At 40.0% G+C, this 20,536-nt stretch overlaps 2 protein-coding genes and 1 long non-coding RNA gene across 5 annotated transcripts in view; 2 read left to right on the top strand and 1 right to left on the bottom strand.

The window, feature by feature from the left end:
• The window catches only part of abcf1 (ATP-binding cassette, sub-family F (GCN20), member 1), a 30,281-nt gene extending 17,493 nt beyond the window's left edge, over window positions 1–12,788 (top strand). Inside the window, exons 13-24 of the mRNA XM_047383837.1 lie at window positions 1,681–1,829; window positions 1,911–1,994; window positions 3,328–3,452; window positions 7,912–8,024; window positions 8,366–8,540; window positions 9,063–9,137; window positions 9,387–9,457; window positions 9,533–9,565; window positions 10,386–10,554; window positions 10,634–10,698; window positions 11,838–11,910; window positions 12,469–12,788. Coding sequence (XP_047239793.1) covers window positions 1,681–1,829; window positions 1,911–1,994; window positions 3,328–3,452; window positions 7,912–8,024; window positions 8,366–8,540; window positions 9,063–9,137; window positions 9,387–9,457; window positions 9,533–9,565; window positions 10,386–10,554; window positions 10,634–10,698; window positions 11,838–11,910; window positions 12,469–12,635 — 1,299 coding nt within the window. The 3' untranslated portion in view covers window positions 12,636–12,788. The remainder of the gene's footprint in view (window positions 1–1,680; window positions 1,830–1,910; window positions 1,995–3,327; window positions 3,453–7,911; window positions 8,025–8,365; window positions 8,541–9,062; window positions 9,138–9,386; window positions 9,458–9,532; window positions 9,566–10,385; window positions 10,555–10,633; window positions 10,699–11,837; window positions 11,911–12,468) is intronic.
• Window positions 12,778–16,591, bottom strand: mrps18b (mitochondrial ribosomal protein S18B). 2 transcript variants are annotated; one of them, XM_047383839.1, is made up of 8 exons: window positions 16,535–16,591; window positions 16,355–16,440; window positions 16,087–16,249; window positions 15,915–16,012; window positions 15,772–15,840; window positions 15,404–15,470; window positions 15,256–15,315; window positions 12,778–13,037 (listed from the first exon to the last, which is right to left on the bottom strand). In XM_047383839.1, the coding sequence occupies exons 2-8, from the start codon at window positions 16,433–16,435 to the stop codon at window positions 12,838–12,840; spliced, it is 738 nt and encodes a 245-aa protein (XP_047239795.1). In that variant the 5' UTR covers window positions 16,436–16,440; window positions 16,535–16,591; the 3' UTR covers window positions 12,778–12,837. The 2 variants fall into 2 exon arrangements, with proteins under 2 accessions (XP_047239795.1, XP_047239794.1); XM_047383838.1 differs by having other exon boundaries at window positions 16,355–16,579.
• Window positions 16,592–16,612: 21 nt separating this feature from the next.
• Window positions 16,613–19,952, top strand: LOC124879334. 2 transcript variants are annotated; one of them, XR_007041003.1, is made up of 2 exons: window positions 16,613–16,708; window positions 19,631–19,952. It is a non-coding gene; the product is annotated as an uncharacterized LOC124879334 (long non-coding RNA). The 2 variants fall into 2 exon arrangements; XR_007041004.1 differs by lacking the exon at window positions 16,613–16,708 and adding an exon at window positions 18,632–18,694.
• Window positions 19,953–20,536: the final 584 nt, after the last annotated feature.

Below are 20,536 nucleotides of genomic sequence, written 5' to 3'. Positions count from 1 at the left end.
CATGCTCAGTATGAGGGATTGCTGCAAAGTCAACGCCAGTGACTGTCCACTGTCTCTACATGCTCATCCAGGAGGAGCAAATCTCTGACTGGATGCAATCTGCTGGGTTTCCTTAGACAGAAAAACTTTTAACCAATGGTTAGGATTAAATTGGAATGTATGTACCTGACGTTTGTGAAGTGCCTTGAGACGACATGTGTTGTGAATTGGCGCTATATAAATAAACTGAATTGAATTGAAGACTGATTGCCCCCCAAACATTTGTGAGAGCAAAGCTGTAAGATGCAACTGCTGGGTTCTTTGCCCACTAATAAATCTCATAGTACAAGTTCAGCACTTTATTTTTTGCCAAGACTGTAATGCAGATGATTTGAGGAAGGATCCATCCTCTTCATCCCTGTGATCTACTGAAACCTCAGCACACTGCTGCTGATACAGAATTACAAACACACTACAGCTGTTGTAATGGAACATATAATGCACAGCTATATGTGTGTTTTCCTAACAAAGGATTGAAGGCCTTGAATTAACTGTGTTTGTAGCTGTTTTATGGCCTGTTATGGGCCGGTGATCTAATGGAGCTTTGTAGGATGCTCTGACTTTTTGACCCTGAGGTTACAAAGAGAAGTTGTCGTTAGGCTAGGAGAACCGCTCGGTCCTGCTGAGTTCACTGTGAAGGTAAATCTGTGGAAGACAAGCTTAGAGAGCTTGGAGTTGGTCCTCTCCCTATATACAGGTAAATAAATAGCTCATAAAAAGTTTGGTCCCTTCAGTCTAGTTGTTTAATATTTATGTTGCCACCACACCATTTGCTAAAGTTCTGCTTCTTCTCTGGCTTGCAGCTTAGTCAAAACCATACCTCACCACAGAGACATGTCAGACATTATCATGTGGAAACGGGCTTTTTTAAAAATGTTGGAAATTATAAGCAAATGTTTTGAAAATGTCAGCAAGAGTCCTCTAAAACATTTCACTGACGTTCATATGATTAAAGCAATGAGCCAGTTTATTCTACTGAAAACAAGAAGCAATATTGAAAGAAGCCAGTAGTATCCAAAGTATATAATCTGCACCCATACTGGATCAAGAAAAATGACTTTGTCAGCTTTGGCTCAATGGAAGGCATAATGGCCTTGCAATCCAGAAGTTCTGGCTCTAGTGTAAAGCTATGACTACAAAGTGCTATATAAATCCAGTCCATTTACAACCTCCATTTAACTTTTTCTGCACACAAAGAATGCATAGATCTTCGGAAACCCGAAACAGGTTTTTTTTATGTTTTACTTGAAACATCCCAGCGGATGCCCCCCTGATAGCGTAGAAAGGTATTAGATGTTTGTCCTGGGAAACGGTACGTTGATGGTTAGCACTGTTGCCTAATGACAAGAAGTAAAGAAGCAGCCTGAAAACATGGTTTGACTGAGAACCTGAACTTATTTCCTCCACAGCTTTGATTTACCCTGGCTGTTGAAAGCTCCAACAAGATGGATCTGATGATTAAAGTCACATTTGTTTTCTGAGCCGGTACCTTGGTCTGTACTCTTTTATTTAGTTCTTTATGTTGACTGATCTTTTGAAGCCCAGGGTGATTAAAAGTGCCTATATAGTCTTCATGTATAACCTGACAAATGAACTGTGTTGCATTTCTTAATACAGTATCTCCTTTCTTCTCCTCCTTAGGTCTATGAAGAACTTAGGGTGATTGGAGCTGCAGCGGCTGAGGCCAAGGCCAGAAGGATCTTGGCTGGTCTGTCCTTTACCCCTGAGATGCAGAACAGACCCACTAAAAGGTTCTCGGGAGGATGGAGAATGAGAGTTTCCCTAGCTAGGTATATTCAAATCCTACACACCATGCTTTTTTCTGTTCTTTTTTTTTTTTATTTAACTCCTTCCTAACTGTGTATCTGCAGAGCCCTTTTCATGGAGCCCACCCTATTGATGCTGGATGAACCCACCAACCACTTAGACCTGAATGCTGTTATCTGGCTTAACAAGTATTAGAAGCTTTCTTATGATATATCTGCCTGAATCATACCAGATATAAATGTTTATTGGAGTTTTTGACAGGAAGCCAAAATGTATACAGCATATAGTGTGTGTTGCAAAAGTCTTCATACCCTTTGAACAACAAGCTCAAATTCTGCGATTTCTTTTTTTTAATGTAATTGCTATGAAGTGGAAGGGTAGTGAGTGTGGTGAACATTTAAAACAAGCCCCTTGTCCTAACACTTCAAAATGACCAGATTTCATGCCCATATAAAAGAAAATCATGGCAACAGCATGATGCTGCTACCATAGTGATGCGCACTGTTAGATTTCAACTCCACGTTATTTTGTATGTAGGCCAAAGTGTTCAATTTAGGTCTCATTTGCCCAGAGCACCTTGTTCCGCATGCTTCTTCTGTTACATGGCTTGTTGCAAACTTTACACAAGACTAAGTTTAGCTTTCATTTGACAATAGCTTTCTTCTTGCCACTTTTTCTCCAAGGTCAGATTTATAGGGGGCATGACTACTAGTTAACCTGTTAACAGATTCTTCCAATTGAGCCATGCATCTCCACAGGTCCTCCAGAGTTACCATGTGCCTTTTAGCTGCTTTTCAGATAAATCCTCTTTGTCCAGCCTGTCGGTTTAGGTAAACGTCCATGTCTTGGTAGGTTAGTAGTGCCATCCTCTCTCCACGTTTAAATGATGGACTGAACAGAACTTTGAGATATGTTCAAGACTCTGGATATTGTTTGAGAACCTAACCCTGCTTTAAACTTCTTCACCACTTTCTCCCTGACCTGTCTGCTGTGTTCCTTGGTCTTCGTGATTCTGTTTGTTCTCTAACAAACCTCTAAGACCTTTGTAGAACAGCTGCATTCAAAGTGAGATCATAGTACACAAATTGACTAATATATGTCTTGTGAAGGCACTTGGTTCGTTTTTTTAATGCTGTTGGAGTACAACAGGCTGGATACAAAGGCACCCCACACTATTTTTAAACTTTTTTTACCACACCTTTTAAAACTAAATCGTTTCCCTTTTACCTCAAAATTATGTGCGACTTTGTTGGTCTTTCAGAAAAAATCCAAATAAAATACATTGAAATTTGTGGTTGTAGAATCACAGAATGTGAAAAGGGTCAGAGGGTATGTATATTTTTGTATAGCATTGTTTCATTTTTTGGACAGTTTATATGTTTCCATATAAGTTATCCACTGGAAAAAATGTTTTGCGTCTTTTGTTTTGATTGGCCTTCCACTTTAGAATCCTTTTTTTCTTTTTTTTTTTGCTCTGGATGTTGTGAAAACTTGTGATATTTCATGAAAATTCACTTACAGCTACCTTCAAAGCTGGAAGAAGACTCTCCTCATAGTGTCCCATGATCAGAGTTTTCTTGATGATGTGTGTACTGATATTATCCACCTGGACAACCAAAAACTCTACTATTACAGAGGGAACTACTGTAAGTATGAGGTTTTCATTTTTCAATTCAATTCAGTTTATTTATATAGCGCCAATTCACAACACATGTTGTCTCAAGGCACTTCACAAAAGTCAGGTACATACAGGGGTTGGACAGTGAAACTGAAACACCTGGTTTTAGACCACAATAATTTATTAGTATGGTGTAGGGCCTCCTTTTGCGGCCAAAACCGCGTCAATTCGTCTTGGGAATGACATATACAAGTCCTGTCAGAGGGATTTTAAGCCATTCTTCTTGCAGGATAGTGGCCAGGTCACTACGTGATACTGGTGGAGGAAAACGTTTCCTGACTCGCTCCTCCAAAACACCCCAAAGTGGCTCAATAATATTTAGATCTGGTGACTGTGCAGGCCATGGGAGATGTTCAACTTCACTTTCATGTTCATCAAACCAATCTTTCACCAGTCTTGCTGTGTGTATTGGTGCATTGTCATCCTGATACACGGCACCGCCTTCAGGATACAATGTTTGAACCATTGGATGCACATGGTCCTCAAGAATGGTTCGGTAGTCCTTGCCATCTAGCACAAGTATTGGGCCAAGGGAATGCCATGATATGGCAACCCAAACCATCACTGATCCACCCCCATGCTTCACTCTGGGCATGCAACAGTCTGGGTGGTACGCTTCTTTGGAGCTTCTCCACACCGTAACTCTCCCGGATGTGGGGAAAACAGTAAAGGTGGACTCATCAGAGAACAATACATGTTTCACATTGTCCACAGCACAAGATTTGCGCTACTTGCATCATTGAAACCGATGTTTGGCATTGGCATGAGTGACCAAAGGTTTGGCTATAGCAGCCCGGCCGTGTATATTGACCCTGTGGAGCTCCCGACGGACAGTTCTGGTGGAGACAGGAGAGTTGAGGTGCATATTTAATTCTGCCGTGATTCGGGCAGCCGTGGTTTTATGTTTTTTGGATACAATCCGGGTTAATACCTGAACATCCCTTTCAGACAGCTTCCTCTTGCGTCCACAGTTAATTCTGTTGGATGTGGTTCGTCCTTCTTGGTGGTATGCTGACATTACCCTGGATACCGTGGCTCTTGATACATCACAAAGACTTGCTGTCTTGGTCACAGATGCGCCAGCAAGACGTGCACCAACAATCTGTCCTCTTTTGAACTCTGGTATGTCACCCATGATGTTGTGTGCATTTCAATATTTTGAGCAAAACTGTGCTCTTACCCTGCTAATTGAACCTTCAGACTCTGCTCTTACTGGTGCAATGTGCAATCAATGAAGACTGGCTACCAGGCTGGTCTAATTTGGCCATGAAACCTCCCACACTAAAATGACAGGTGTTTCAGTTTCATTGTCCAACCCCTGTACATTCCAATTAATCCTAATCATTGAACAGTGCAGTCAGATTCAGGTATTTATTCAAATTGGATAAAAAGTTTTTCTATCTAAGGAAACCCAGCAGATTGCATCCAGTCAGTGACTTGCAGCAGTCACTCCTCCCAGATGAGCATGTAGAGACAGTGGACAGTCACTGGCGTTGACTTTGCAGCAATCCCTCATACTGAGCATGCATGTAGCGACAGTGGAGAGGAAAAACTCCCTTTTAACAGGAAGAAACCGCCAGCAGAACCAGGCTCAGTGTCATCTGCCACGACCGACTGGGGGTTTGAGAGAACAGAGCAGAGACACAAAGAGAACAATGAAGCACTGATCCAGGAGTACTTTCTATGGGAAGGAAAAGTAAATGTTAATGGATGTAGCTCCTTTAGTTGTTTTACCTAGAACAAAAGAACAGAAACTCTGAGCCAGTTTTCATGGATAGAGTCTGAAAGAGAGCACATATAATTAGTCACAGTAGAAGCTCAGTCAGTAGCCATGTCTAGGAGAGAGAAAGGGTTAAACACTGAAAGACAGGGTCATGTGGATCATCTGTAGAGGGTGAGCATTAAGTTGTTGCCAGCAGAATCTTGGACGATTCCCCTCTCCAGAAAGGTGTCACAGGTGGACACAGAGTCAGGCCAGGTGTAGCTTTTAAGAAGAGAAAAGAGAGTTAAAGTTAAAAACTGAAATAACAGCAAATAATGCAAAATTGGAGAGTAGTATGAGAATGTAGCAGAGAGAGTGAAACTGGCCATTATGTCCTCCAGCAGCCTAAGCCTATAGCAGCATAACTACAGAGATAGCTCAGGATAACCTAAGCCACTCTAACTACAAGCTTTATTAAAAAGGAATGTTTTAAGCCTAGCCTTAAAAGTAGACAGGGTGTCTGCCTCACGGACTAAAACTGGGAGCTGGTTCCACAGGAGAGGAGCCTGATAACTAAAGGATCTGCCTCCCATTCTACTTCTAGAGACTCTAGGAACCACCAGTAAACCTGCAGTCTGAGAACGAAGTGCTCTGTTAGGAACATATGGAACAATCAGATCTCTGATGTATGATGGAGCTAGATCATTAAGGGCTTTATATGTGAGGAGGATAATTTTAAATTCTATTCTGGATTTAACAGGGAGCCAATGAAGGGAAGCTAAAATATCTCTCTTTAATTTTCATCAGAACTCTTGCTGCAGCATTTTGAATCAGCTGAAGGCTTTTCTTTAATAGTTTCTTGTTTTCATCTGACAGCTCATTCCTACATCTGTCAGATGAGTGAAGATGGGTGAAGGTGTGTGAAGAGTAGTTAGTTCTGTGTTGGAATTGCTGGCGAAACATTTTATTATATCTGATTCATTGTCATTGAATCACCTCTGACAAACTACAGGTCCTTCTCAAAATATTAGCATATTGTGATAAAGTTAATTATTTCCCATAATGTAATGATGAAAATTTAACATTCATATATTTTAGATTCATTGCACACTAACTGAAATATTTCAGGTCTTTTATTGTCTTAATACAGATGATTTTGGCATACAGCTCATGAAAACCCAAAATTCCTATCTCACAAAATTAGCATATTTCATCCGACCAATAAAAGAAAAGTGTTTTTAATACAAAAAACGTCAACCTTCAAATAATCATGTACAGTTATGCACTCAATACTTGGTCGGGAATCCTTTGGCAGAAATGACTGCTTCAATGCGGCGTGGCATGGAGGCAATCAGCCTGTGGCACTGCTGAGGTCTTATGGAGGCCCAGGATGCTTCGATAGCGGCCTTTAGCTCATCCAGAGTGTTGGGTCTTGAGTCTCTCAACGTTCTCTTCACAATATCCCACAGATTCTCTATGGGGTTCAGATCAGGAGAGTTGGCAGGCCAATTGAGCACAGTGATACCATGGTCAGTAAACCATTTACCAGTGGTTTTGGCACTGTGAGCAGGTGCCAGGTCGTGCTGAAAAATGAAATCTTCATCTCCATAAAGCTTTTCAGCAGATGGAAGCATGAAGTGCTCCAAAATCTCCTGATAGCTAGCTGCATTGACCCTGCCCTTGATAAAACACAGTGGACCAACACCAGCAGCTGACACGTCACCCCAGACCATCACTGACTGTGGGTACTTGACACTGGACTTCTGGCATTTTGGCATTTCCTTCTCCCCAGTCTTCCTCCAGACTCTGGCACCTTGATTTCTGAATGACATGCAGAATTTGCTTTCATCCGAAAAAAGTACTTTGGACCACTGAGCAACAGTCCAGTGCTGCTTCTCTGTAGCCCAGGTCAGGCGCTTCTGCCGCTGTTTCTGGTTCAAAAGTGGCTTGACCTGGGGAATGCGGCACCTGTAGCCCATTTCCTGCACACGCCTGTGCACGGTGGCTCTGGATGTTTCTACTCCAGACTCAGTCCACTGCTTCCGCAGGTCCCCCAAGGTCTGGAATCGGCCCTTCTCCACAATCTTCCTCAGGGTCCGGTCACCTCTTCTCGTTGTGCAGCGTTTTCTGCCACACATGTTCCTTCCCACAGACTTCCCACTGAGGTGCCTTGATACAGCACTCTGGGAACAGCCTATTCGTTCAGAAATTTATTTCTTTGTCTTACCCTCTTGCTTGAGGGTGTCGATAGTGGCCTTCTGGACAGCAGTCAGGTCGGCAGTCTTACCCATGATTGGGGTTTTGAGTGATGAACCAGGCTGGGAGTTTTAAAGGCCTCAGGAATCTTTTACAGGTGTTTAGAGTTAACTCGTTGATTCAGATAATTAGGTTCATAGCTTGTTTAGAGACCCTTTTAATGATATGCTAATTTTGTGAGATAGGAATTTTGGGTTTTCATGAGCTGTATGCCAAAATCATCCGTATTAAGACAATAAAAGACCTGAAATATTTCAGTTAGTGTGCAATGAATCTAAAATATATGAATGTTAAATTTTCATCATTACATTATGGAAAATAATGAACTTTATCACAATATGCTAATATTTTGAGAAGGACCTGTATTGTGTTGGAATACAGTAGGTTAATGTAGTGGGTTTTGGTGTGGGTGCTGAGTAACAACATTAAATTAACTTCCTGTAAATATCTTGTTCCTTCTGTGTTTTAGTGACCTTCAAGAAGATGTATGTGCAAAAGCAAAAGGAGCTGCAGAAGCAGTATGACAAACAGGAGAAGAAACTGAAAGAGCTGAAGGCTGGAGGAAAGTCCACCAAACAGGCTGTGAGTATTGGTGCTTGCTCAGGGTTGGGGACAAAATCACATGTATGTGCGCTGGAGTTTATAGAACAAATTCTAGTCTCCAATGAGTTCCTTCACCACATAATATACGGTTAATACATAATACAATAGAGAAATACAAGATGCCCTTACCCAAATGTTCTAAAAGTTCATCTGTTGTTAATAATTATCTTGTCAGAGACTCGTTTTATCACCCTTGATATATTTATATTTTTTCTCACCCCTGCTGGGTGTTTATGATGCACTCAGGTTGTCATCCACTTAGCCTTGCTTGATGGTACTGGTTAGATTTGGCTGCTGACAGTCTGATTGAAATGTTTTAGGAGAAACAGACTAAGGAGGCTCTGACCAGAAAACAGCAAAAAGGCAAGAAGAAGGGAGCTCAAGAGGAGGAGAGCCAGGACGCTACAGAGCTGCTGAAGAGACCAAAAGAGTATACCGTCAAGTTCACCTTCCCCAACCCTCCTCCGCTCTCACCACCCATATTGGGGCTGCATAGTAAGATCTGCTTATGTCCACCCAGTTATGCAGATTAGTTCATAATTTGCTCCAGCTGTTTGAATAAAATACAAATATGTAGCTAGCAGACATATTGTATAATTGGACTAGGCAGGAGCATGGCATTGTGAATTGTGCAGCTTGAATGCTACTATAACCAATGCTGGCTTATTGTTCAAAGCAGACACGAGTACTTCCACTGCTGTCTCCTCCTCCTCATTCTGCATCTATTAAGCGTTAATAGAGCGTTAACAACCTACCCTTCTGCTGACGTGCTGCGCCACAGATTCTAGAGTCTGGCATCTTCCGTTGTGTAATGTGACACGAGTTACTATCTAGATTTTATAACATGAGGCTTTCACACTGTGATACGTTCAAGGCCTGTAAAATTTTACAAACTGTGTGCTGGACTTAAGGTCAAATCTCCAAAAAAAAAAAAAAACTAAGTTTATGTGTGTTTAGAATGTCATGTCTTCTGATGAATCAACATATTTGTGTGACTGTGGTTTTTACTGTGTGCAGGTGTTGACTTTGGTTATGACAGTCAGAAGCCTCTCTTCAAAAACGTGGACTTTGGCATTGACATGGACTCCAGAAGTGAGTATCCAAATCCTACATTAGACAGTACATACTCATTCAGATGTGGGTGCTCATTAAGTATAGATTGAGCATTATATTATTAGACCCTTATTGGGCCCTTGGTATGATTTACCACTTTATTTACAATGTTGGCATTGCTGCAGAATATTGTGAAACTGGGTCTTCTGTTCCAAACGTTTTTGTTCTGTGATTTGCTCTTACCAACATTTCTCTTCTCTCTCTTTACTTTTTTCTACTTTCCTTTAGTTTGCATTGTGGGACCCAATGGGGTTGGGAAGAGTACTCTGCTGCTGCTGCTTACAGGAAAATTAAACCCTGTAAGACTGCTTATATGAAATTCCAATCCTAAATTATACTCCTATGTATTAGTTAACAGAGATTTGTTTTTACAGATTAAGGGTGAGATGAGGAAGAATCATCGCCTGGTGAGTAAAATTTGGCTGAAAATCTATATTTTAAATGCAAACATACTGTGTCTGAGCATATTTAAGCTGGTGGGAGAGAGGAGGGGTACCCCCTACACAGGTCACCAGACACCAGTCCATCATCTCCCACCATGAGAAAAGAACAATGATGCACATCCATAGTCACGGCCAGGGGATTTAACCTGCATGTTTTGCACTGTGAAAAGAAGCCAATTTACTTAGAGAGAACACACATAAAGTATTTATAGGGAACAGCATGCAAGCTACATGGAAAAATCCACCCTGCTGGGATTTTAACTAGTAACCCTCAAGTTGTGAAGCAGCGGTGCCAACCCCCAGAACCACTAAACGGGCTGAATACATCCAGCAACATATAGCAGCTGAGAACTAATCCTTAGTGTTTCTGAATGTTTGTCTGCATTATTAAGCAATGATGTTAGTAGAGATAAGCATGATTTACAGTTCAGCTTGGATGAGGCTTTAATCCATGCTTGTTTTACTAATCCAAATGTTTTAGATGTAAGCTGCTCCAATACCAATACTGATTGAAAAAAGAAATGATCCCAACAGCTTGCCTTAAACTTCAGCAGAAGCTGGTTTATGACAGTCAGTTAAAATTGTGTGCAGAGAAAATAAGCAAAATAGTGCTTCGTAAGAAAAAGGCTCATTAAACATTGATTAATTGTTCTTGCTGCTGACTGATCGTCTGTTTTTGTCCTAATGGATGGGTGTAATGTATGTACTTCTTTGAATTTCTTGGTTAATGTCCTTTTTGTTCCTCTCTCAACCTTCCCACTCCCTGTCATTTTGTCTCCAACAGAAAGTGGGCTTCTTTAATCAGCAGTATGCTGATCAGTTAAACATGGAGGAGACAGCAACAGAGTACCTCATGAGAAACTTCAATCTTCCCTACCAGGACAGCAGGAAGTGCCTGGGACGTTTTGGCCTTGAGAGTCACGCACACACCATTCAGATTTCCAAACTCTCTGGTATGGATCTAAACAGCTGCCACATATTTATTTGTTTCAAAGAAGGCATTTAAACCTAATCTGGTTTTACTCCTAACAGGTGGGCAGAAAGCCAGAGTTGTGTTTTCTGAGTTGGCTTGTCATCAGCCAGATGTACTTATCTTGGTAAGAGCTGCTTCCTGTCTAAACATCAAATTATCTATGGCCCTGCTTTGAACTGACATTATTGTGGCCTAGCTCAATCAGTGACAAGACGAGAGCTTTAAGTACAACTGTTCCCACCTGGTATTAGAATCTACGCTTTAGTATTAGATGAGGTTCCTCTGATTAACCTACATCTCATGTGACGCGGTGGGCTGTTAGCTGAGGAGAAAATCAGTACAGGTTCTCAAACCACAGTCTCACATGAATATGGCTCATATTCACTTGGCCTTCATTTCTGTGGAGGTATTTATGTTATTCTTGATGATCATAACAAGACAAGATGCATTATATGAAGCTAGTGAAGACTTGAACCTGTAAAACTCCTTCGTAAAGGCAACTGTTATTTCCTATGATGTAAAAACCTAAGAACAAGTAGAACAAACAAACACTGTGGAGCTAACACCCTGATGACCAATTGGATTCTTCCCAAAAAACATGGGGTGAAATCGACCCAGCAATATTACACCCAAATCCACCTCAGGAGGTAGTTATGAAGCCAAATCCACAAGGAACTGTAAGGGGAATATGGACTTGGGGAAAGAGTGTGGCATCTCTGTCTGATCTGAGAAATGTGTGTATCAGCAGAATCTAAGGCAGTTAATAACATAGTACGGACATTACACAACAACTTTGCTTATATTTAAAGCACTGAATGGACTTGGATGGTGTGGATGAAAATCAACACAGAGCTCAGCCCTGGGTAAACCTGCTGGTGAATCCTGCAGGTTTTAAGCCACGCCTCTTTGATTCTGCAATCCCAGCTACATGAACTGAATGTTCACATGACCTATAATCCCAGCTAATAGACTTGTATGGTGTGAAAAGACAAAGTGATCTCTAATGTTGAATTCATAGCTGTGTGTTTATTCTGCAACTATGTCGTGAAAGGGGCTTTAGATCACTCCAGTTTGTGGGTGGCACTTATTTGTATCCCAGGACAGTTTGTATTTAAAACACTGTGACTTCTGATCAAAATTGTCCCAGACATCCTCAGCTCGTCCATGTGAACACACAGCGGTGTCCCCACCTGGATTCCATGTTTAGGATGAATGCTAATCTGAATGGGATCAAATAAATAACTGTTGTATGTTTCTTTTTAGGATGAACCGACTAACAATCTGGACATTGAGTCAATAGATGCCTTATCAGAGGCCATCAATGAATACAAAGGAGGTGAGTGGAATTATTTATTTATTATTGACCAAGCCAGGGGTTGTTTTCCTGGAAATTTAGCCATCTTCCTGTCAGTATGCTTGCTTTTTTTAAATAGAATCCACAGATTGGTTAAAATCACAACTGAGGCTTGATACAGACCGCATCAACCCTGGGGGAAAGAGCACGTGCTCCTATTCATACCCTTTTTACCTGTGTTCCACTCATATACAGATGTCACTGCAGCCTCCTAGAGCAGGAGAATGCTCTGGTTTATACACCGTCTACTCAGAAGGGACAGAGAAAAGAACAGACAATAAGGAATAAGGGGATTTCTTACCAGAATATCAATGCAGTTTTTGTGTCCACCCTCTGTTAATCTTAGGGTTTTGGGATATACATAAACTAGTCTAGATTTACACAACATCACAGATTGGATCGTATCATTTATTAAAGATGAAACCAAACTAAAAGTTTGTTTGAAAAGAAACCCTTGAATGGATCGGGGTAGTTCCTTTTTACCATGACTGTTAGTGTGGGGGGCTCACTTCCACTAACACTCTGACCCTCTCTGAACAGCCGTGGTCATTGTAAGCCATGATGCGCGACTCATAACGGAGACTCAGTGCCAGCTGTGGGTGGTGGAGGACCGAACGGTGAACCAAATTGAGGGAGACTTTGATGACTACAAGAGGGAAGTTCTGGAGGCCCTGGGAGAGACCATGGTCAACAAGGTCAATCCATGATCAGTTACAGCGGAGGTCCCCCAGCTCTGCATTATTTAAAATCAAATGCATCAGAACTGTTGGAATATTCATTCATAATTTCACATATGCAGGAAGATTAAATATCTTTAACTATGATCTGTCAAAGCTTAATAAAACAAACTTTCAATTGCATTTTTGTTTTATTTAGTTTAGTTATGTGTACAGAGATTCTTTCATGATACTAGCGTTTTAAATAAGCCTTGTATGTCTTCTTGACTTGATTCAGTGTTGTATCATCAGGCGTTATTTCTCCGTACCAGGTATACCAGTTTGCACTGGAGTTTAGGAACAGTGGAGGTGATGTGAGCCCAACAGCATCATGACTGTTAGAATAGTCCTCTCCTGAAAATTCCACATATGGAATCTGAAAAGGAAGTAAACCTGAAAGGAGAAATGGTCAATTATTTCATTTCAAGTTTTTCCGTTGCTTGTCACAAACATGCTTGAAGTTGCTTTTTGGTCATTTTCACTTTTCAGTGACGCCAGAGTAAAAAAGTAGCTCAAGGTTCTGCATAAAAACTTAGTTACATTAGTTGACCTAAATGTCAATTTATGAAACCCCATAATTTTATATAAATGCACAGTCATCATTTGTTTCAATTTGATTAATTTATTCTGTGACTAAAGTTAAAACCTAATGTAATCTGTTACACTTGATATAGCTGAAGTATAACTAAATTTATGTGGAAATAAATATGCACACAGGTACATCTAAAAAAAATGACAATATTGTGAAAAAGTTTAATATTTCTGTCACTCATTTCATAAAGTGTAACTTGTACCGTATAGATTCTTTAACACAGAGAGGGAAATATGTCAAGCATTCCTTTTAAGTGTAATGATTATAGTTAACAAAGAATAAAAACCCCAAATTCAGCGTTTCAGAAAATTTGATTATTCCATAAGAAATGAAAAAGGATATTTTAAAGAGAAATGCCAGGCTTCTAAATGGTGTGATCATTTCTATGCTAACAATACTTGGCTGGGCCTCCTCTTGCATGAATTACTGCATCAGTGCGGCATGGCATGGAGGCGATCAGCCTGCAGTTCTGGAAGCCCAGGTTGCTTTGATAGCAGCCTTCAGGTCATCTGCATTGTTGGTTCTGGGATCTCTTATCCTTCTCTTGACAATAGATTCATATATGGGTTGCATGCTCTATCGCTATACCATGCGTCCCCCAAACTCTTGAATGGATTTTGCTTTACAAATCTCTCAAGGCTACAGTTATCTGTGTTGCTGGTACACCTCTTCCTGCCACACTTTTTCCTTCCACTCAACTTCCTATGAATATGCTTGGATAGAGCACACTGAACAACCAGCTTTTTTAGCAGTGATGTTTTGCGCCTTCCCCTCCTTGTGGAGGGTGTTGATGACTGTCTTCTGGACATCTGTCCAATCAGCAGTCTTCCCCATGACTGTGTAGCCAACTTTTAAAGTTAGCTGATTAGGCTGTGACACCATGAGTTTCCATTATTAAACTTTTTCATAACATTCTGATTTTTTGAGACTGAATTTTTGGGTTTTCATTCTGGAAATATTTTACTATGTGTAATGAATCTGTATGACTCACCTTTTGAAGTGACAAAAAAATATTGAACTTTTACAATATTAAATTTTTTTAGATGTACCTGTAGTAAAGAGAATTGGTCTAATTGACCTTGGTCAATAAAGATTTATGATTAACAGGAACAAACTAGAATTTATCAGACAAATGTGTTTTAAAACAGCCTAGTCCCTTTCCCTAAATCAATACAGCATGTTAAACCCTTTCTAAGAGAATACTATAATTGATTGAGATGATATTTGTTGTGAATTGGCATTATATAAATAAACTGAAATGAACTGAACTGACTGGATCAAATTCAGCACTGAGATCTAACAGAACCAGTACAGACACAAGTCCATTATCTGAGGCCATAAGAATATCATTAGTGACTTTCAGCAGAGCTGTTTCAGTGCTTTGATGAGCTCTGAAACCTGACTGAAACTCTTCAAACAGATCATTGCTGTGCAAATTCTCACACATTTGATTAGCAACTATTTTCTCAAGACTTTTAGATAAGAATGGAAGATTGGATATAGGTCTGTAATTTATTAAGTCATCTCGATCAAGCGAAGGTTTCTTAAGCAAAGGTTTAATTACAGCTACCTTAAAAGCTTGTGGTACATATTCATTTACTAAGGATAGATTAATCATAACTAAAATGGGGCTGGTAATCAGAGGGAACACTTCTTTAAATAATTTGGTTGGGATTGGGTCTAACATACAAGTTGAAGGTTTAGATGAAGCTAATATTTTTGATACAGCTTAACTGAATCACAACAGTTTAAACACTGATAATGGTTGAAGAATATCCTGAAACTGAACAGTGTATTTTCTGAATCTGTTAAATAACGTTGAAACAGACTTATTTTCTTCAAGAAGCATATTATAACTGGACTTCTTATCTGCCTGATAACTGTTACTCACTATAAAACATTTTACTTATAGGACGTGAATTTATGGGCAATTAAATATGTTTGAAAACTGAGGCCAAATGGTGCCGTGGCTTCTAAAGTACTTAATGCAGAGTTTCATTAATGCTTAGAATTTCATACCATCGTCTCTTGCTTTGTCGATGGCTTCATTAAGCTTTTTTTGTTGTTTCATACACACACCTGAGGAAAGGAGATCCACCAGAAAAATCAGTGAGCATATAATCAGCTGCTAGACTTTAGGCATTAAAAGATCAAAAAGGTGGCTTACCAGTTAGAGTGGGATCGTACACCATTCCAGTATGGGGACTGATGAACTGCTGGAGTAACTTCACATTCTACAAGCAAAGATACCAGGGGTTATTCTGGTTCAACTTTGTTCCCCAGAAGAAGCTTCCTACCTTAATCTCTGCAGGTGGAAGCTTCAAAACTGGGACAAGGGATTTTTATATTAAAAAAATAAATAAAAGAAAATGGATTTTGAATAAGGAATAAACAAAATCTAGATAAATTCAAATTTCATCAGGTATATTGACTTCATACAGATGTTCTGTTTTAAACAAATGAATCATTAACAGTTTGTGAAAAGCTAGAAAACATGATGCTCTGTTAAATATGCAGAGTCAGACCTTCACCAACCTGATGGTGAATGATGATGTTAGGATCTCTACAGACTGGACAGGGGTTCCCACATATCTTATCTCCTCTCTGCAAAAAACACTGTTGTAGTTATTTCAAACAGCAGAGCCAAGAGACGTCATTTCTACAGGGAAAAACGTTACAATGCAAGTCTTGCGTGTCGTCTGGGGTGGGATGCCTCCTTTATGGTTCCTCCTGTAGCCTGCCCACACCGCACTGCTTCCATACCGCTCAACATACTCTGCCAAAAACATGGAAACGCTGTACAGCCAACACTTGGCAATAATAATGTAAAAATGTATTTCCCTTCAGTACCTTCGCTCTCCAGGTAATCCCAGGGTCTTTGTTTGTACCGATCCAAAGTCTGTGACACCTGAACGTCTGCCTCCTTCTGCCGGGATGCTGCTGAGCTCCCCAGCTGGTGTGAAAACAGTGCAGGCGGGTGGACCGGCTTCACCGCTAGCCTCTGCAGGCAGGACTGAAGGAGACAGAAATCACGTCAGAACCACGTCCGTCTGACCCATTGTGGAAACTTATTTATTTCAGCTAGTGAGCATATTGACGGGACATTAACGTATCATACCCGATATTGACGAAACTGGAATGAAACTGAAGTCAATTCACGAGAAAATATCCTGTACATGTTCGACACGTAAGCGGCCATTTTGTCTTTGGGTTTAAGTTGAAAGGTTAAAGGTCGTACCAAATGGATAATTACCTAAACGTTAAATTAAAAAGTATGTATATTAATTATCGGTATTACCTGATCACCTAAATCATGATATTATCGGTGGCTGTGAAAATTCATTGCTCTCTGCAACTAAAATCTAAGGAAAGGGGCGGAGTCTCCATCTTCTGCCTGAGGATGCGCACCACGCCGGATGGGCGTGGTTTGCACACCAATTCATACGGCGAGTCTAGGATCAGATCCCCCAGGGTAAGAAGTGAAACACACTTGGAACATAACATAGGTCTTTGGTTCCTTACATAAAAGCAGTCTACTGTACTGAATACTGTCAGTGAATCTGCAGAAGACGACAGACTGTGTTTTACCAAGCAGGAGTTCACAGGAGGTCTATATTTACATTGTTAGCAGTGAATGAAATAATCTTGGATAGGCGTGACAGGGTATCTTCAGCTTTACCCTGGAAAACACAATCCATTTAAAAGGAACACCCCTCCCATTCCACTTCGTTGTCTCCACTAGAGGCTGAAATTTTTTCGGGAGTCCCACGGGTCACGGGACGGGAGACAGCGTCAGTAAAGATCACGTGATTGGGACGGTACAGGATAAAACATGAACTGGAGCAGACGGGAGTGGGAGCTAACCAATAGGAGGGAAAACAAACTAGGATCAATTGTCTTTGGAAATGTAAAACTGAGACTTTGTTATAAACTTTAAGAAAAAAAAAACTTGGATCGACGGCGCCATTGTGTAGTTTTTTTCCAAGAAGCCTATACTATAATGTGAGTCAAACGAACTACACGACCCACAAGCCAACAGTGCTTCTGATCGATGTTTTCCACCTGCGCTCAGAATTGAGGGAGCAAACGCAGGTGGAGAACTGGACATGGTGATATTGGATTTGCAACGTAAAGTCAGAAGTCAGGACTTATCTATTAAACTCATAGAGCTGACAGGAAAGTCGCAAATATTACCGAACTTCAGGAGAGTTGAATGTAGCGGTGTTAACATGCAGTCTGCTGCTTGTAAAACGTGTTTAGTAGTAATCAAGTTCACCAGTGATTAAGGGACACATGTAAGACAGATTCTGGATTGAATCAGCCCTGCATCTCTTCATTCATCAAACCAAAAGTACCATCATGTGTCAAGTCTCTTCTGACCAACAAAATTGCTGCATGTGCGCTAAAGATTTAAGAGGTAAGGTACGGAAGCCCGTGAGGGGACATGGGGAAATGTATTACTTTTGCGTTCGGCATTTTGGAACAGCAGCACAGATGACAAACTGCTCATAAAACAAACACTAATATGTCATTGATATGGTTTATTTGTCATATGCAGGTTAACACGCAGTAAACAATGCGATGAAATGCTTTAGATAAGAAGAACCGTTCAAATCACGATAAAAACAAAAACACGGCTTACAAAAAAAGTACACATCATGCAGCAGTAATAAGCAAACAAAGTGTCACAGATGTGGTTTCGTGCAGTTTTATGGTCCAGAGTTCGGTAGTTTGTTTGACAGCTTGTGGATAAAAACTGTCTTTTAGTCTGATTGAAGATAATTTTATTTAAGGCCGATTTCAAAATAAAACTCAATAAATCTCAAAACGGGTGTAGTGTTTGTTTCATTTTTGCAGTTATCTGGTTTGGAAACTATCCCACAAAGTATTGCGAAATAACGCAAAGACTATTGCGTGGGGACACAAAAAAGAAAAAAATCCCCCATGTCCCCTCACGGACTCCGTAGAAAGGCTTCATCAAGGGAAGATATTAAATAAATATGTTGTGAAATAGAAAAAAATTGAATGTACCATTAAATGTACAATTTATTTAATACATCATTAAATATTAAGTGTACCACTAATTACGCCATGTCATCTTTAAAATTATACTTAATTATTCAGTGGCACATTTAATTGCATAATAATCCATTTCATGATATAATGGTACATTTATTGTTTCTAATGATGTATTAAATAAATAAATGGTACCTTTAATTTAATGGCACATTTAATGTTACATTTCTTTCATGTTACATTTACTTCACTTATGGGACATTCACAACATTTATTTATTTAATGATGATTTTATTGTATTAAATTTGTCCAGTTTGACCCTCCATTCTTGATGCCTGTATAGGAGGTCATGTCAGAATTTGAATCAGGTGTTCTGGAGCAGACACACATCTAAAACCTGCAGGGAAGGGGTCCCTGAGGACCAGGGCTGTGAACCATTGAGGTACAGTTTCTAAATTGTGAAGGTAATGCCTTTTTGCACTTTTGTTCAACAAGTACAGTTCTCTTACTAGGTGCATTTTTCTTTCGTTTCAGCAACTTGAAACATAAAAGTAATGTCATTGTTCAAAGGAAACAGTCACTTAATAAATGAGTAAAATACAACTATGTACATTTTGTTTATTCAGCTAAGATAGACATGGTTTGTTTCCTTGTTTGATATTTTATTATTTCTTCATTATTATTCTTTTTACTTTAACTGGCCTTTACTACAGCTAAAAACAGGGACCTAACTGGTCCTTCAAAGAAAGAAATTGCCAAAAGACTAAATGAAAAAAACAAAAACGGGAGTGGCACAGGAGTGGGAGTCATTCTGAATGGGAGCATCGGGATGGGAGTGGGAGTCAATTTACCAGGAGTGGGACGGGACAGGATTTTTTTTGTTATGCTGGCCTGGGATTGGGATGGGACAAGACATTTTTCTGTGGGAGCGGGATGGGACAGGAGAGAAAATCCACTCCCGTGTCACCCTCTAGTCTCCACCACACGTGTAAACCCCCGGCTAACCATTAAGGAACACGCCCAATGTTTGTAGCGGAGCTCCACCGGAACTAGACCCTTCTCACGCGATACGTCAAAGCAGCCGCCATCTTGATTTGCTACCAAAGGCAGGCATGTAATTCCGTAACACAATACCAATAAAAGAGAAAAAGTTTAAAAACATCCTCCTAGCCTAATGCTTCTATGTCTTGCCAACAAAACACAAGTTTATTATTATCAGTTTATTATTGACATTAGGGTTTTGCCATATCAGTTTATTTGTTTGTGTTGAGTTTCTTGGTTATTTCTTGTTCTCTTGTGTTCTGTTTTCTGTGCATTTCAATTTATTCTCTCAGATCACTCATGAATTCCGGTGTTACAATCATATCCGTGTTTGCAGATGTATGAAGTTTGGTGTGGAGAAAGTTTACTGGCCTTGTCGGAATCCTGATCACCAGACCCAACAAAGCAGATGACCTGAAGGCAGCTACCAAAGCAACCTGGGCTGCCATTACATCTCAGCAGAACCATAGGCTGATCGTCTCCATGCCACGCTGCATTGATGCAGTAATTCATGCAAAAGGAGGCCCAACTAGGCACTAAGTGCATACAAATGATCATACTTGTCAGAAGCCTGACATTTTTGTTTAAAATATGTTTTTTATTCATCATATGTAATATTCTAATTTCCTGAGACAATAAATTTTGGATTTTGGAATTAACCTGATTCAAATTCAACATATATAGTCAGACTACTACCACCGCTCAAATTACTTATATCATGTACTAATATAACTTTAGTTTACATTAATATAAAACATAAACAGTAATATTTCTGTGTGGTATTTAGCATCAGTGTTTATAAGGCACAAAAGCAACTTTAAACTCGTATAGTTAGTAGCACTAAGAAATGTAATGAACACATTAAAGTGCCTGTGACATCAAATTTTCATGATAAATCCAATTACATTTATTGAAAGGAAATATTGATAATATATTTTAAAAAGTAAATTTATGACACTAAAATAAACAGTTGTTGAGATATATGGTCATAAATTTAACCAAAAAGGCATTTCCAGACTACTCCTTTGTGATTTTGTTGCGCTCTTTTATGACGTCACAGGGGAACCCCTGCAGGTAAACCCTCTGCTGCTGCAATGGCAGCAACACAGACAGCAGCAAAGAATTTGATATTTCTTTAGATATATTTCAGTCACTATCACAGAGAGACACAGCAGAGTCAGAAGTCAGCTTTCATCAGATGGCAGAGCACCAATGCTGCGACATGCAGGCAGCCATCTAATTC

This window comes from Girardinichthys multiradiatus, chromosome 13, assembly GCF_021462225.1.
Source record: "Girardinichthys multiradiatus isolate DD_20200921_A chromosome 13, DD_fGirMul_XY1, whole genome shotgun sequence".
NCBI classification, from domain to species: domain Eukaryota; kingdom Metazoa; phylum Chordata; class Actinopteri; order Cyprinodontiformes; family Goodeidae; genus Girardinichthys; species Girardinichthys multiradiatus.
The sequence above is the reverse complement of the archived record's forward strand: the minus strand, read 5'-3'. Positions and strand labels throughout refer to the sequence as shown.